This window comes from Mastomys coucha, unplaced genomic scaffold (genome assembly GCF_008632895.1).
Source record: "Mastomys coucha isolate ucsf_1 unplaced genomic scaffold, UCSF_Mcou_1 pScaffold9, whole genome shotgun sequence".
Classification (NCBI taxonomy): Eukaryota; Metazoa; Chordata; class Mammalia; order Rodentia; family Muridae; genus Mastomys; species Mastomys coucha.
Genome location: NW_022196915.1, coordinates 5,506,708 through 5,521,914, shown reverse-complemented (window position 1 = coordinate 5,521,914; position 15,207 = coordinate 5,506,708). Strand labels below are relative to the sequence as shown.

The 15,207-nt window shown below is 39.5% G+C and overlaps 1 protein-coding gene across 1 annotated transcript in view; it reads right to left on the bottom strand.

Moving 5' to 3' along the window:
• Positions 1-11,252, bottom strand: part of Znf385d (zinc finger protein 385D) — a 764,160-nt gene extending 752,908 nt beyond the window's left edge. Inside the window, exon 1 of the mRNA XM_031361636.1 lies at positions 10,970-11,252. Within this exon, the coding sequence (XP_031217496.1) occupies positions 10,970-11,072 (103 nt within the window). The 5' untranslated portion in view covers positions 11,073-11,252. The remainder of the gene's footprint in view (positions 1-10,969) is intronic.
• Between the last annotated feature and the right edge of the window lie 3,955 nt (positions 11,253-15,207).

The following is a 15,207-nucleotide window of genomic DNA, read 5'->3' as shown; positions in this document are numbered from 1 at the left end:
ATACCAACTTCCAATCCCACCAACAATAAAGAAGTGTTCCTCCTTTTCCATATCCTCATCAATATCTACCGTCACCTGAGTTTTTGACCTTAGCCACTTTGATTGGTGTGAAGTGGAATCTCAGGGTTGATTTGATTTGCAATTCACTATTGACTAAGGATATTGGACATTTCTTTAGGTGCTTCTTGGCCATTCAATAGTTCTCAGTTGAAAATTCCTTGTCTAGCTCTGTATCCAATTTTTTAATAGGGTTATTTGTATCCTAATTTCTTTCTCAGCTTGTTTATCCTTTGTATAGAAGAAGGCCACTGACTTGATTGAGTTGATTTTATATCCAGCAACTTTATTGAAGTTTTTTGTCAGCTTTAGGAGTTCTCTGGTGGAATTTTGAGGTCACTTAAGTATACTATCATATCATCTACAAATAATGATGTTTTGACTTCTTCCTTTCAAATTTCTATCTCTTTAACCTCCTTTTGCTGTCTAATTGCTCAGGCTAGGATTTTGAATAATATATTGAATAGGTAGGGAGAGAGTGAGCAGCCTTATGTAGTCCCTGATTTTAGTGGGATTGCTTCAAGTTTCTCTCCATTTAGTTTGATATTGGCTACTCATTTGCTGTATATTGATTTTACTATAATTGGGTATGAGCTTTGAATTCCTTATCTTCCCAACAGTTTTATTATTAAGGGGTGGTAAATTTTGTCTGTTTTCTCAGCATCTAATGAGATGATCATGTTGGTTTTTTTTTTCTTTGAGTTTGTTACTATAGTGGTTTACATTGGTGGATTTCCATATATTGAACCATCCCTGTGTCCCTGGGACTAAGATTACTTGATCATAATGGATGATTGTTTTGATGTGTTCTTGGATTTGGTTTGTGAGAGAACTTTATAGAGTATTTTTGCATCGATATTCATAAGGATAATTGGTCTGAAATTCACTTTTTTCGAGCCTTTGTGTGGTTTAGTTATAATTATAATCGTTACTCCATAGAACAAATTGGGTAGTGTTCCTTCTGTTTCTGTTTTGTGGAATAGTTTGAAGAATATTGTTATTAGACCTTCTTTGAAGTTCTGATAGAACTCTGCACTAAACCCATCTTCTCCTGGGCTTTTTGAAATTGGGAGACTATTAAGGACTTCTTCTATTTCTTTAAGAGTTTTGGGACTGTTTAGATGGTTTATCTGATCTGTCTAGAAAATTTTTCATTTCATCCAGATTTTCCAGTTTTGTTGTATTTGGGCTTTTGTAGTGGGATCTGATAATTTTTTTTTTAATTTCCTCAGTTTCTGTTGTTATGCCTCCCTTTTCATTTCTGATTTTGTTAATTAGGATACTGTCTCTGTGCCCTCTGGTTAGTTTCTCTATCTTCTTGATTTTCTCAAAGAACCAGTTTTGTTGATTCTTTGTATAGTTCTTGTTGTTTCCATTTGGTTGATTTCAGCCCTGAGTTTGATTATTTCCTGCCATCTACCCCTCTTGGGTGTATTTACTTCTTTTTGTTCTAGAGCTTCCAAGCGTGCTGTCAAGCTGCTAATGTATGTTCTTGTTTGTTTGTTTGTTTGTTTTTGGAGGCACTCAGAGCTATGAATTTTCCTCTTAGCACTGCCTTTATTGTGTCCCATAAGTTTTGGCATGTTGTGCCTTCATTTTCATTAAATTCTTAAAAGTCTTTCATTTCTTTCTTTATTTCTTCCTTGACCAGGTTATCATTGAGTAGAGCATTGTTCAATTTCCATGTGTATGTGGGCGTTCTGTTGTTTTTGTTGTTTTGAAGACTAGCTTTAGTCTGTGGTTATCTCATTGGATGCATGGAATTATTTCAATCTTCTTGTGTCTCTTGAGGCCTGTTTTGTGACCAATTACATGGTCAATTTTGAAGAAGGTGCCATGAGGTTCTGAGAAGAAGGTATATTCTTTTGTTTTAGGATGAAATGTTCTAAGAAAAAACAAGAAATGAATCTTCTTTCAACAAACCCAAAATAAAATAGCCACTCAAATGTAATTCCAAGTCTAACAACAAAAATAACAGGAAGCAACAATCACTTTTCTTTAATATCTCTTAACATCAATGGACTCAATTCCCCAATAAAAAGACATAGTCTAGAAGATCCAACATTTTGCTGTATGCAGGAAACACACTTCAATGACAAAAACAAACACTACCTCAGAGTAAAAGGCTGAAAATAAAATATTTAAGCAAATGGTCCCAAGAAACAAGATGAAGTAGCCATTCTAATATCAAATAAAATTGACTTTCAACAAAAAGTAATCAAAAAGAATAAGGAAAGACACTTCATACTGGTCAAAGGAAAAAAATCTACCAATATAAACTCTCAATTTTGAAGATCTATGCTCCAAATGAAAGGGCACCCACAGTCATAAAAGAAAGCTTTTTACTAAAGCTCAAAACCATATATTGGACCTCACACAATAATAGTGGGAGACTTCAACACCCCACTCTCAGCAATGGACAGATCATGGAAACAGAAACTAAACAGAAATGCAATGAAACTAAGAGAAATTATGAACCAAATAGATTTAACAGATATCTACATCTCTCTATTCTTACCATCAAGAATTGCCTTCTGTTTTACTAGAGAAAAATAGATGTCAAATTCTATGTGCTTTGGGTCTGATGCTTCATAAAAATCTCATAGTCAAATCCAGTGTGTGTACACTCTCCAGACACAGGTTTGAGTCCCTTTCTCTGACATATTTTTACAAAAATTTCTCTCCATGATGTTCTTTCATCTTAACTATAGTGATGGACAGTTCACTGTTCTGCAAACATGACACAGCTTGATGAGTTTTCACAAGTCCATTCAATGAACACCTGGGGTGGACAAGAGTGGTCATTTCAGGTCCTCAGCTCCCATGCTTAACAGTAACCAGGAGCAAATCTCAGAAGTTGGTTTTGTTAGAGAATTGAAAATCATGTGAACACATTTTGTTTTTGGGACTATGTAGTACTTGTGCCTCAATAACATATTGAACTTCAAAACTTCAGCTTGCTTATTCATTCCATAGTCATTTAGGGCCTCTGTTATTCCTATTTACATGGTTTCTAAGAATTCTAAACACACTGCCAAAAAATTGTTTAGAACAGGCAGAATTCTTGGTCATATCATGAAAAGCAGCAAGATAAATTGTACTTCATGAAATTCTTAAATGTACTTTTGTGATAAAATCACTATTATAGAACTAAAATGTCAATAGAAGAAGAAGAAATAATTTACAAAGTCACTATTTGATAAGTGATTTGTATACAGAACATAAAAAGAACTCTTAGTATTTAACAATAACAGTAAACAAATTCCTGGCTCAAAAATGGGCAAAGGACAGGAACTTCACTATAGATAATCACATGCAATGTAGTGAATGTCACATGTCACACATGCATTCAAGAAGCACAAGTCTGATGGGATGACACGTCACATGCAATTGGATAGCTACCATCAAAACACAGAAAGCATGCACTGGGAGAGATGGAGAGACATAATCCAGTGTTCTGTTTGTGGGACTGGACAGTGATTAATTAATGATCCTTAAAAGATAATAAAAGCAACTACATATAATCAAGCAGTTCTTTGTTCTTGTTGTTACATACCAAACAGACTGAATGAAATTTGATCCCAGAGGAGAACTTTGTAATTTTCAGAGGAAAATTATTCATAATAGCTAGAATGTTAAGAAGACATTAGACCCCATGGTCACAATGATCAGATGACAAATACAAAAAAAAAAGGCAATTCTGAATATGTTCCAGTAACAATGAAAATTGAGAACATTGTGGAAAAAAATAAGATAAAATATACATTTTCTCTCTCTTTCTCTCTCTCTCTCTCTCTCTCTCTCTCTCTCTCTCTCTCTCACACACACACACACACACACACACACATACACACTCACACATACAATTGCACAAGGCCATTAATATAATATGAGGCATTTAAGAGTAACACAAAAACACACAAAGCACAGAATCAAAGCAGAAAATACAGTGATGGCTACCAGGAGCTAGGGGTAGTTTATTTGGTGCTGAGGCTCAGTTTTATAAGAAGAAAATATTATGGAGCTGGCTGACAGTGATGTCCACAGAGCAGTGTGAATGTTCTTCATATCACTGAACTGTAGAGTTAAAAATGACCAGAATGGCAAACATTTTGCTTTGTATATTTTACCACATTATAAAACTTGGGAAATGTGAACCACAAATAACTGAATTAATATATCTATTCAGTAACACCAATCATTGCTTTTTACAAAAAAAAAAATGTACAAAGTAAATTAAAACTCCAATAAGTGTTTAAATGCACAGTTAAGTCACAGCACAATTACCAGAAGTTCTTATTAGTTGGTATTTATACTCAACAGCACTTTGTGGCTGATAAGTGTTGCTTATCTTTCCAAATACTTATTTGTAGTTATTTCATTAAGCTTATAGCTGATGCATTGTATTCCAAGACTGTGGCTCTCATTAGCAGAGGTTAGAGAGTTTAGCTCTTGGCCCTTCTGAGTGCTCAGTAGTCTTTGGCTCAGTAGTCCTCAACTTAAAGTAAGTTTGACAATAATTTCTAAGATTTTTGAGGTTAAGGCTAAAGAGGCATGTATATTCTGTAATAAAATGTAAAGAAAAGAGTAGTTTTCTAAAGCAACTATATTTATGCATGCAACACTCCACTCCATGAATATGGGGCCTCAGTTCTCTGTTCAGCTCTGATATCCTTGCATGAGTACTCCATAGGCAATCGGAATCACTCACCCTCATGACTGACTGCGTTATGTAATGGAGTAGAGAATAAAATGGAGTGGTTGCCTATGCAATTGTGATGCAAAATTTGATCAAAATTTAAATATGTTGTAATAATGGGGTTTAAAATGTATTAAATGTCACATCCTTTCTAATTTTTTAACCTTCCTTCTAGCTAGTTTCATACACCTAGCACACAATGCAGTATACAGAGAATCATTGACAATATACGTCTCTACCCATTCCATACTGACAAAACACCAATTGCTATTCCTTAGAATTTATCAGTTACCTTATTTAGTCAGTTCAGACAGGATTAACTAACCAATGGCCATGAAGTGCAGAGAGCATCCTAGACTCTCACCAATGACTTTGGATTCCTCACAGTATAACAGCAGAGAAAAAAGTGGGGTCTTGACACAGAAAAAAAGGAGCAGCATGAGGCCACAGTCACAGTGGATGAGGCCACAAGCCTAGGGAAGTCAAGCAGATGCTGGGTAAGGAAGAGACAGTTTCCTTCCTACACCCTCCTAAATAATCATAGCCTTGCTTATACCTTTATTTATGCCTAAAGGCCCTCTATAACCATAAAATAATAGACTTCTGACATTTAAAAAAACTGCTTACAATGATCTTTCTTGGAACAGATAACACAGGAAATAAATATTAGTTAATTAATTAAAGATCTAATGATTAATGAATACATGATTTTTAAATCAAGCAAAAAACCAAAATTTAACATCTGAGCTAGTGAAATGCATACCAGTAATGTATTCACTTAACATGTCCTAGTCTCTAGCTCCATTTCTCACTTCTACCCCATAAACATCCTAAGTGCTTTACCTGGACTGCCCTGCTATGTATTCAATCGAGAGCTTTGTTAGCCCTCAATGAAGGGCAAAGCCATGGGAGCAGATGCTTGCCAGAAATGTGCAGTAAGTTGACTCAATTCTCATAGTTTACAAGGAATAAGGTAAGGATTCAAACTAATTCGTGAGTTTTCAAGCTCATACAGAGCCACAGCAGATTCATGATAATTCTTATCAGATCCATTTTAGTATCCAATTCTCCTATGCATAGGAAACAGACACAGGAAAACTCAGTGAAGGAAGTGTAACTTTTCTTTCTCTCCTGAGGAATAAAAAGGCTTTGGAAAACTGAGGCTGTTAACTACTAAACATACAGATTTCTAAATATTATCTAGATTTCTCTGAGTGCCTTCTGAAATTCTGTGTGCTATGTTAATAGTGCATGCCTCAAGGATTGATACTCTGGAAATAGTTCATTCCTTTCTTTTTCAGAAGAAAGTAGAGGGAGAATAAAGGAGGCAACTCCAATAAATTCCAAAATATGCCACAAAACCTGAAGATTTCATAGATAAGACAATCCATAAGAAAGCACACCTTCTCTTTATGTATTACCTGCATAGACTGAACAAAATGATGTTTGGCCCCATGTTCTGAGAATCCCCCAGGAATCAACACAAACAGAACACCCTACACTCCACCATGACAATAGGTGTAATAGGTACGAGACATACCAAGATCAGCTATTTCCCAGGATGGGATACATAACTACATGAACTGTGCACCATTTCAAAGCTCTCCTTAAAATACCTTCTAACAAATGCCAGTCACTTGGGTTGCTACATTTTCATGGATGAACATGGGTGAAATGGCCCTTTGCATGCCATATGCAGCAAAATGTTCAGGGCATGGTGAAAAGCAATATGAGTTAGTGGCAAAGATATTCGACACCCCTCCTCTACCCTAGAACTATGTTAGGTATCCTTCCATTCATAAGACAGGAATGTGATACTCTTTATAATACATTCCCAATCCAGGCAAATACTAGAAGTGGTACCAAAGATCTGAATATGAAAAAAAATTACATTCAAAGTTGAAGAGAGGCTTTGCAGAGGAATATGACCATGTATATTGTTGGGAGCCTTTTTCTCACTATGATTTTCTTTCACATTAAGGACAGAATGAGCCACCAATGGGAAACATACCAGATTAGACTTCTGTGACAAAATATGATTGGTAGTGGTGAATACAGTAGCTAACACCCATTTTTGACAGTTCTAAGTTTGAAAGTCAAAGACTAATATGCTAGAGATTTAGTGACAGCCACAGGAAATCCTGAAGTGTAGTTCTCCTCTTACTGTGACCTTTCAATATAGAGGAAAGCAAGATCTCTTCCCCATCTTATAGTCACCAATTTCACCATAGGGACTCCACCCTCATGGCCCCTCCAACTGACCTTCCAAAGACTGTACCTCTAAATTCCGTCATTTAAGAAGTTAATCATGACTTTCAGGAAAACTCAATGTTCAATCGACTACAAGGAGCTATCACTAATTTTATCAGGTCCTAAAAGATATGAATAAATACATTTTTAATGTACTAAAAATTTTAAAGGCTCTCCGGTGTCTTATCTACTTGTTTAAAATATAATTTAGACTTGTAAATTTTGTACACGTACTCTCCATAATCTTTTAAAGTACTATTTAAGTGTTCATTTGATTTTCATTCAACCTGGAGCTTTTATTTTATTCAAACTTTCACTTTACAGTACTCATTAGAAAACCAAGTGCAATCTACCATCAGTTTTAAGGACTTTTAAACACAAATTTGCATATACCTTTTCAAATGTTAGTTTCTTCAACCTCTGATGTCAATATGACTCACACCTCACAAAATTTAAATTACCTCCCAGAGATCTGCTTGTTAAAAATACCACATAATATCTATAAAAACCTTGGTCCTATAATAGTAATATGGAGCTAAAACCTTTAAAACACTGTAAAGAAGGCATCTGTGCAGGGCTGGTGAGCAGCTCAATGTACAGAAGTACAGGGATCTGAAGTGGAATCCCCAGAAACCAATGTAAATGAGTGGAAATCATCCAACCCCAGTGCACTGGAATGAGGTAGGACTCAGGTTTTCCTAGCCCCAATGCAACACTAAGTTCAGTGAAAGACCCTATCTCAAGGGCATAAAGCTGAGAATGATGGAGCAGAACACAGACTATCCTCCAGCTTCTGCACAAGCATAGGCAAGCATACATACTCACACATGCATGCACACTTACACACACACACACACACACACACACATACACAATTAACTATTGCAATGTTAAGAACTTAACTTTTTAAAAAACTCTCATTGTCATAAAATACTTTGCACTTTGACAATTAATATTTTACTACTGGCCTAGATTGAGTTATTTATATGTATGGCATCAATGCCAAAACACACCTGTAGGCCAGTCATCACTACTGTTTGCTTTCTGTATGCCTATGATAAACTATACAGAAATACATTGTTTACAATAGACAAAACAGGAGTTTTAGGACTCTGTGTTGATGAGAGACAAAAAAAAAAAAAAAGTCTGTTTCACACATTCCTCTTACTGGAAGCACCGCAATCTACCCTAGAAGAAATGAACATTCACAGTAATACCACGTGTTTAATGAGACAGAGAAATTTAGCTTTACTATAAAACAGTGTACCTTGGGAGCACAGCAATGCACATCATCTTTAATTTCTCAACATTACCAAATTCTTGCTAGGGACGATGGTTCAAGGGTAAAGGTGCTTGCTAAGCACCAAGCCTGACTACCTGAGTTCAGTTCCTGGAACCCACGTGGTATGAAGAGAAAAGTGACTCCTGCAAGTTACTCTCTGGCCTCGAAATGTAGGCCTTGTACACACGCTCCTAGCCAATCAAATGAGCATATAAGATAAATAAACAAACAAAAAAACAAACAAAAGGAGACTATTCCCCAAATTTAGAAAGCTGTTCCCACATTTGGAGTGTTAATAACATTACTGTCCCAAAAGTTTTGTCTAGTTTTTATTTGGTAAATCCACTCATTTATTTATATTTGGTAATTACCTAAGAACTCATCTACAGTGAGTTTATACAGCAGGAGACTCCAGGAAGTTGAAGGATGGCATGCACTTGGGCAGCTGAATACATTTTACAATGAGATACAGGCTTTTAATTAAACTTCAAATAAAATAAATTCTTAGCACAAGTGGCTGTCATTACTACAAATGGAAACTGCTTTGTTGGGTGGCAGTCATTTTTCATTATTGAACATTTGAGGCACCTGCTAAGGAGCAAATCACAGCAGGAGAAGTAATTGTTTTGAAAATACCATTGAAAATTAAAAGGAAATTTGAAACAAGAGGCCTATACCTTATAATAGAAATCTAGCATCCTACAGGACTTGAGCTTTGATTACAGGTGGGCTAAGATAAAAGTGTCTGCAAAGACCTGAGGAAAAGTCTACAACCACAAAAAATGTGTTTTTACCAATTACAGCATTAAGGGCTACACTGCAGGGCTATTGGTTTCAAATGAGGGAAGTCAAGAAATGCCATTTTGGTAAACAGCAGAACTCAGTAGTCAGAGCTTTCCCGGAGCTGGTGGCTGAGTTACGTAAGCGTTACACACAATTTTCTGCCAACCCACACTTCTGTCCCACATCAGGTTACATTAAATAACTTTACTGATGTTCTGTGACCCTATGTATGAGAAAGCCATTGCTGTGTCAGCATCAGCCAATGAACCCATTCTTTGAAATAAGCCTTGAGAGATTTTATTGTGGTTGATGGAACTGTCTTTGGATTCTAGCAACCTTGGGTTCCAAAGCACCGACTTTCCGAGTTTTCACATATCCTAGATACCCTTATCCTCACTTCAGGTTTATAATAGGGATGGTAAACCCAAAGCTGCTTTCTTGGGGTCCTAAACAATATAACTGGCTCCGAAACAAGATATGCAGTGGGTAAGACAACAATGTCACGTGTGTCACTACTGGATGAGTCAAAGGTCCCATTTTCAGTTCTAGTTTATGGCTCAGGTGTCTTTCCCCTAAAACATACATCTTCTAACACTTCATTTACTTCCTTCTGAAATTGTACATTAACTCAGGATGTTTGCCCTTTCTGTGGTCTATTTTTTAGCTTCGCAAATTCCATGTTTTATTTAACTTTTGAGGAACATCTGGGAATACATGTAAAGAAATCATGGCAAACCCCAGAAAGGCTGTGCTGTGTTCCTCTATGGATTAAAGTTACCCACAGACACAGACTTTGAGATGCAGCAGTGGGACATGAGTTACTACTTAGCACAGGCCAAAGAGACCTTCAGTAAACCAGGGCGCATGGACCTCTCACATGGTGAGCCAAAACCGAGTGGATAGGGTACACCAAAGGCAGCTTCACAGACAAACTAGCAGACAGCCCTGACTTGTCAGAGAAATCTCCATACAGCAAGGTGGAAATGTCAGAGAATTGTGATAGGTTTGGGTGTAAACTTTAGTACCTCCCATCCTTCTAGTGGGTTCCGGGTCCCATCATTTGGAGACTCTCAAATGTCCAAGAATCTTGCCTTCCTCATGTAAAATCACAACCTCTCCTCACCCCCAGGCAAGCATAGCTACACAAATATCTTCTAGAAACATGAAATGAAAACAATACTACGTGTGTGTGTGTGTGTGTGTGTGTGTGTGTGTGTGTATGTTAGGGGCAGAGGATAACAGAGCATTTCACATTAGAAAACATAATTGTGGAGGCTGTGGTATCCTCTGACCCCCAACTTACACACACAAGAAAACTTCCAGATGCAAGAATTCAAGGCACGCCAAAGTTACTCTTGTAAGTTGGTCACCTAGGTGCAACACACCTGATGATCAATAAACTAGAATCCTGAAGGTCACTGGTTAACTTGTGGGTTTCCGCTGCCACCCTACAAGTCAATTTGAACCTTCTGAAGGGATGCTTCTAGAACTCAGTATCTTCTCTCTGCCCTCAAAGCCTATGCATTTTAAGACAACTTATTATTATTATTATTATTATTATTATTATTATTATTATTATTATTATTATTATTAAGAAAAGCAGATGGGAGGCCAGTCCTCTGTGCTTCTGTATTCCTACAACTTCTCAAGAAGGACACATCCCACATACACCCAACTAGGCTATAGCCAGCAAGGCATGCTTGAAGGCAGCGCAGCGGAGCTAATGTCTCCTGGCTAGAGTAGCGTTTGAGGTCTCTGTGAAATGAGCTTTGTGAGGGTAAGACTTCCAGCATGGGGCAGCCCAGTCTGCAGAGAGGCGGAAGGGGGTGGGGTGGGGGTTGTCTGACTGCAAGCACTGCCAACCTGTGCCCAGTCGCCCCTTCCCGCGCTCCACTCACCAGCTCCTAGCTGCTTTCTCTGTGTCCCGGGAAGCTTCTGCTTTCCTCCCGCTGCGCTCTTCATCTTCCTGCAGCCCCCTGCGTGGCGCCCGGGGCCGGGCATAAGGGATCAGCGGCCACCCGGGCACTTAGGTGCCCCAGACTGCGCTGCTACACCTTCCAGTCCCGACGAGATCAGCGCCGACTGAGAGAAGCGGCCACAGAGCGCGGGGTGCCCGGCGCCCCTTGGGCAGCAGACCTCAGCCGCCGCCACCACAGCCACAGCCACAACCACCGCCGCCGCCGCCGAGCCGACCTCTCAGCTCCGCGCTTCTGGAGTCCGCTCCGCCCCAGGTGCGGCCCCGAGTAGAGGTGCGAGCCCGCCGAGCACCGGCTTCTGCAGAGCCACCAGACTCCTGGACGCTAACCAAGAGGGGTCTAGTGCGCCTATCCAACCGGTAATGAATGTGACCGACTGGCGCGAGCAAGGGAAAAGCGTAAAGCACTCGAGAAGATACTCGGAGGAGCAGCTTCTAGGGACTCTCCTGTGTCCAGGTTCTTCACGCTCCTGCTTTGGGTGCATCATCTTAAACCCCACCCTGCCTAGCTTTAACAGGACTCCTAACAGCCTTGCACAGCGCAGAAACACTGGATGAGGCCACTGCCAAGATGCTCCATGTCCACAGCCACGGAACCTCCTGCTTTGCCTTCCTGTCTTGATTTCCTCTCTCCTTTCTGTCCCTCCAGGTTACTGGGGTTTTCTAACCTTAGTCTTTCTCGGGACTCATACTGGATCTTACTGAAGTTCAGATGTCAATAACACACAGGTCATGAGGGAAGGGGCTGCCTGAGCCTGTGCTGCTTTGATGGTTTGGAAAAGGCTCTGATCCAAGAATCACATTGTGAGTTGTAAAACACAAAGAAGCAAACAAAGCATGAATGAATGAATGAATGAATGAATGAATGAATGAATGAATGAATGAATGAATGAAGTTTATTTGTATTAGCACACAAGAAAACAATCATCCAGAAGCCCATTGTGCTTACATTAACCCACTTCAGCACGATTCTCAGAAGGGAACAGGCTTCCTTGCTTTCTAATACAAGCTGAAACAGTTCTAATATAAACTTAACCATCACTAGCAAGCTGTTTATTTCATAGGGCTCAGGGTGCTGGGGGAGGACCAAGTGTCTTGAGATAGAATGCATGCAAGGTTTATATTATTGTTAGCAATCAGGCTTGGTAAAAGCCTAAGGACTTCTAATGCTGGTAATATCGGGAAACAGTGTAGACACTGTCAGGAGAAACTCATTTAAATAACAACCTCCCAAGAGTCTTTTGGAAAGAAAAAGTGTAGAGCTGGAGAAATTGCTCAGAGGTTAACAGAGCTTGCTACTTTTGCCACGGAACCAAGTTCAGATTCCAGCATCTATAAACATCTCACCTAGAAGACCAGCTTCAAGGAGAGTGCTCCTTTATTGCTGGTGGAAATGCAAATCTGTACCACTACCTTGGAAATCAATCTGGTGGTTTCTCAGAAAATTTGGGCTAATTCTACCTCTAGACCCAGCTATACTACTCCTCAGCACATACCCAAAAGCTGTTCCACCATGCCACAAGGACGCTTGCTCAACTATGTTCATAGTAGCTTTATTCAGAATAGCCAGGAACTGGAAACAACCCAGATGTCCTTCAACCAAAGAATGGATACAGAAAATGTGATAGATTTACACAATAAAATACTACTCAGCTATTAAAAACAAGGACATTGTGAAATTTACAGGCAAATGGGTGGAACTAGAAAATATCATCATGAGTGAGGTAACCCAGATTCAGAAAGAATGTACTCAGTTACAGGTGAATATTATCAATAAATTTCAGGATAACCATGCTACAATTCACCAACTCAAAGAAGCTAAGTAACAAGGAAGGTCCAAGAGAGGATGCTTGAATGTCATTCAGAAGGTGAAATAAAATAGACATCTGAACTGGATTGAGAGAGGGAACTGGGTGGGAGAGGGGATGGGTAGGGTAATTGGGGTGGAGGTGAGAGGGATGAAAGAAAGAAGGAAAATCCGTGGAAGTGGGGGCATCTCTGTGACAAGCTGGAGATCTGAGAGAGCGGAAGCTCCTGGGAGGATATGGAGATGACCCTAGCAGAGACTTCTAGCAGGAGGTGGATATGGAGCTTGAAGGAGCCACCTCATGCAGTCAAACAGGACTTCCAGTGGAGGAAGGGAGCCACAAACCCATGCACAAAACCTTTGATCAAAAATTTGCCCTGACTACAACATGTGCAAGAATAAAGATGCACAGATTTTGATGAAATAGCCAACCAATGACTGTCCCAACTTAAGACTCAGCACATGGGAAAAAGGTAGTCTCTAAGGCTATTAATGATCCTCTGCTACACTTTCAGAAAGAAGCTGAACACAAATGTTGTCTTAGAGGCTTTATCCAACAGCTAATGGAAACACCCAAACGTTAGGCAGAACTCAGGGAGTCTTGTGGAAGAGTTGGGGAAACTACTTAGGGGGTTTGGAGATTTCAAGAACAACTCAAGAAGACCTATACAATGAACTAAACTGGGCCCTTGCGAACTCACAGAGACTGAACCAAAGTGTATACCTGCACTGAACCTAGGCCACCTACACATATGTAGCAGATGCGCAGCTTAATCTTCATGTAAGTCCCTCAACATTTGGAATGGGGGCTGTCTATGTTGCCTGTCTTTGGATCCCCTTCCCCTAGCTGGGCTGACATGTCTGTCCTCAGTAGAAGAGGATTAACTTAGTCTTAAAGAGACTTGATGTGCCAGGGTAGGTTTATATCCAGAAAGGGGGGTGCTACCCTTTCTCTGAGGAGAAGAGAAAGTGGTAATTGGAGAAGAGGTTAGGAGAGGGAAACTAGGAGGAGAGGAAGGGGGTGGTTTTGATCAGGATATAAAGTGAATAAAGAAAAAAGAAAGAAAGGAAGGAAGGAAGGAAGGAAGGAAGGAAGGAAGGAAGGAAGGAAGGAAGGAAACCAGCTCTGCAGGATTGGACACACTCATATGATGTCTGCATACTCACACGCACACACATGCACACATACACACAATGAAAACAAAATAAAAAATATATCTTTTTACAAAATTGTAAATTTATAACTTCTACGCTACAGCCTGTTGATTTTCAAAGATATCCGTTGTTGTTCAGTTGTCTTAAGCACTCAAATCACTTGTCAAAAAGGAAAAGCAAAAGGAAACCAAAAGCAAATGCCAAGAAGAAAAAAAGTAAATGTGCCAAAGATGTCCCATGGCTTCGCTTACACTGATATCCCAAGGCTCCTCAGCCAGTGCATTGATCAGGGATGAATTGCATGCCTGTGTGATTCATTTTACCAGGTGTTTACTAAGAACTGATCATGCTGAAGGTCTTTGCTGAAGTGAACTCAATCTGGCTCTGTTCATGCTTTGAAAATATACTAAAGAGGACACATGGCTTCGGCCACATATGTGGCAGAGGATGGCCTTGCTGAACATCAGTGGGAGGAGAGGTCCTTGAGCCTGAGGTTGTTCGATGCCCCAGTGTAGGGGAATGCCAGGGTGGGAAAACAGGAGTAGGTTGGTGGGTGGGTGGGTGGGGTAGCACCCTCATAGAAACAGGGAGATGGGGGGATGGGATACAGGATTTCGGAAGGGGAGACCTGGAAAGGGGAAAACATTTAAAATGTAAATAAAGAAAATATCCAATAAAAAATAAAAGAAAATATACTAAAGAATAGCATATTCAGCAGATGTTGCCAAAAGCACATTATGATAAAGTCCCAGATGTGCAAGACCTGAGAGAAAACACATTTCAAGATAAGCCTAATTGTCTAAAGCGATATGGTACAATAGAGGAGGAAATGGAGAATGTGGGGATTGTCTAAACCTTGTCAAAATGAGTCATGGGTGCTCCCTGGAGAGTATGTTCAGCAGGGGTACATTATCACTTGAGGTATACAAAGATTAGTCAGAGAGAAGAGGTTTCTAGGATAATTTTGAGCCTGAAAGATCACGACTGCAGAAAGAATTTAGGAAGGACAAGACAGTTATGAAAAGGACTGTCCATATAGGAACAACAACAATAGGGAATAGAATGCAAGGATATTCAAAGAAATATCACAGAGATGTAGCCAGTAGTAACTACAAGGAAGGGATGGATCTTGTAGGGGTGGTTCTGATACTGCTCTATTCCCCAATAGGTTCTTGATCTGTCAGTAAAGAAGACATGGG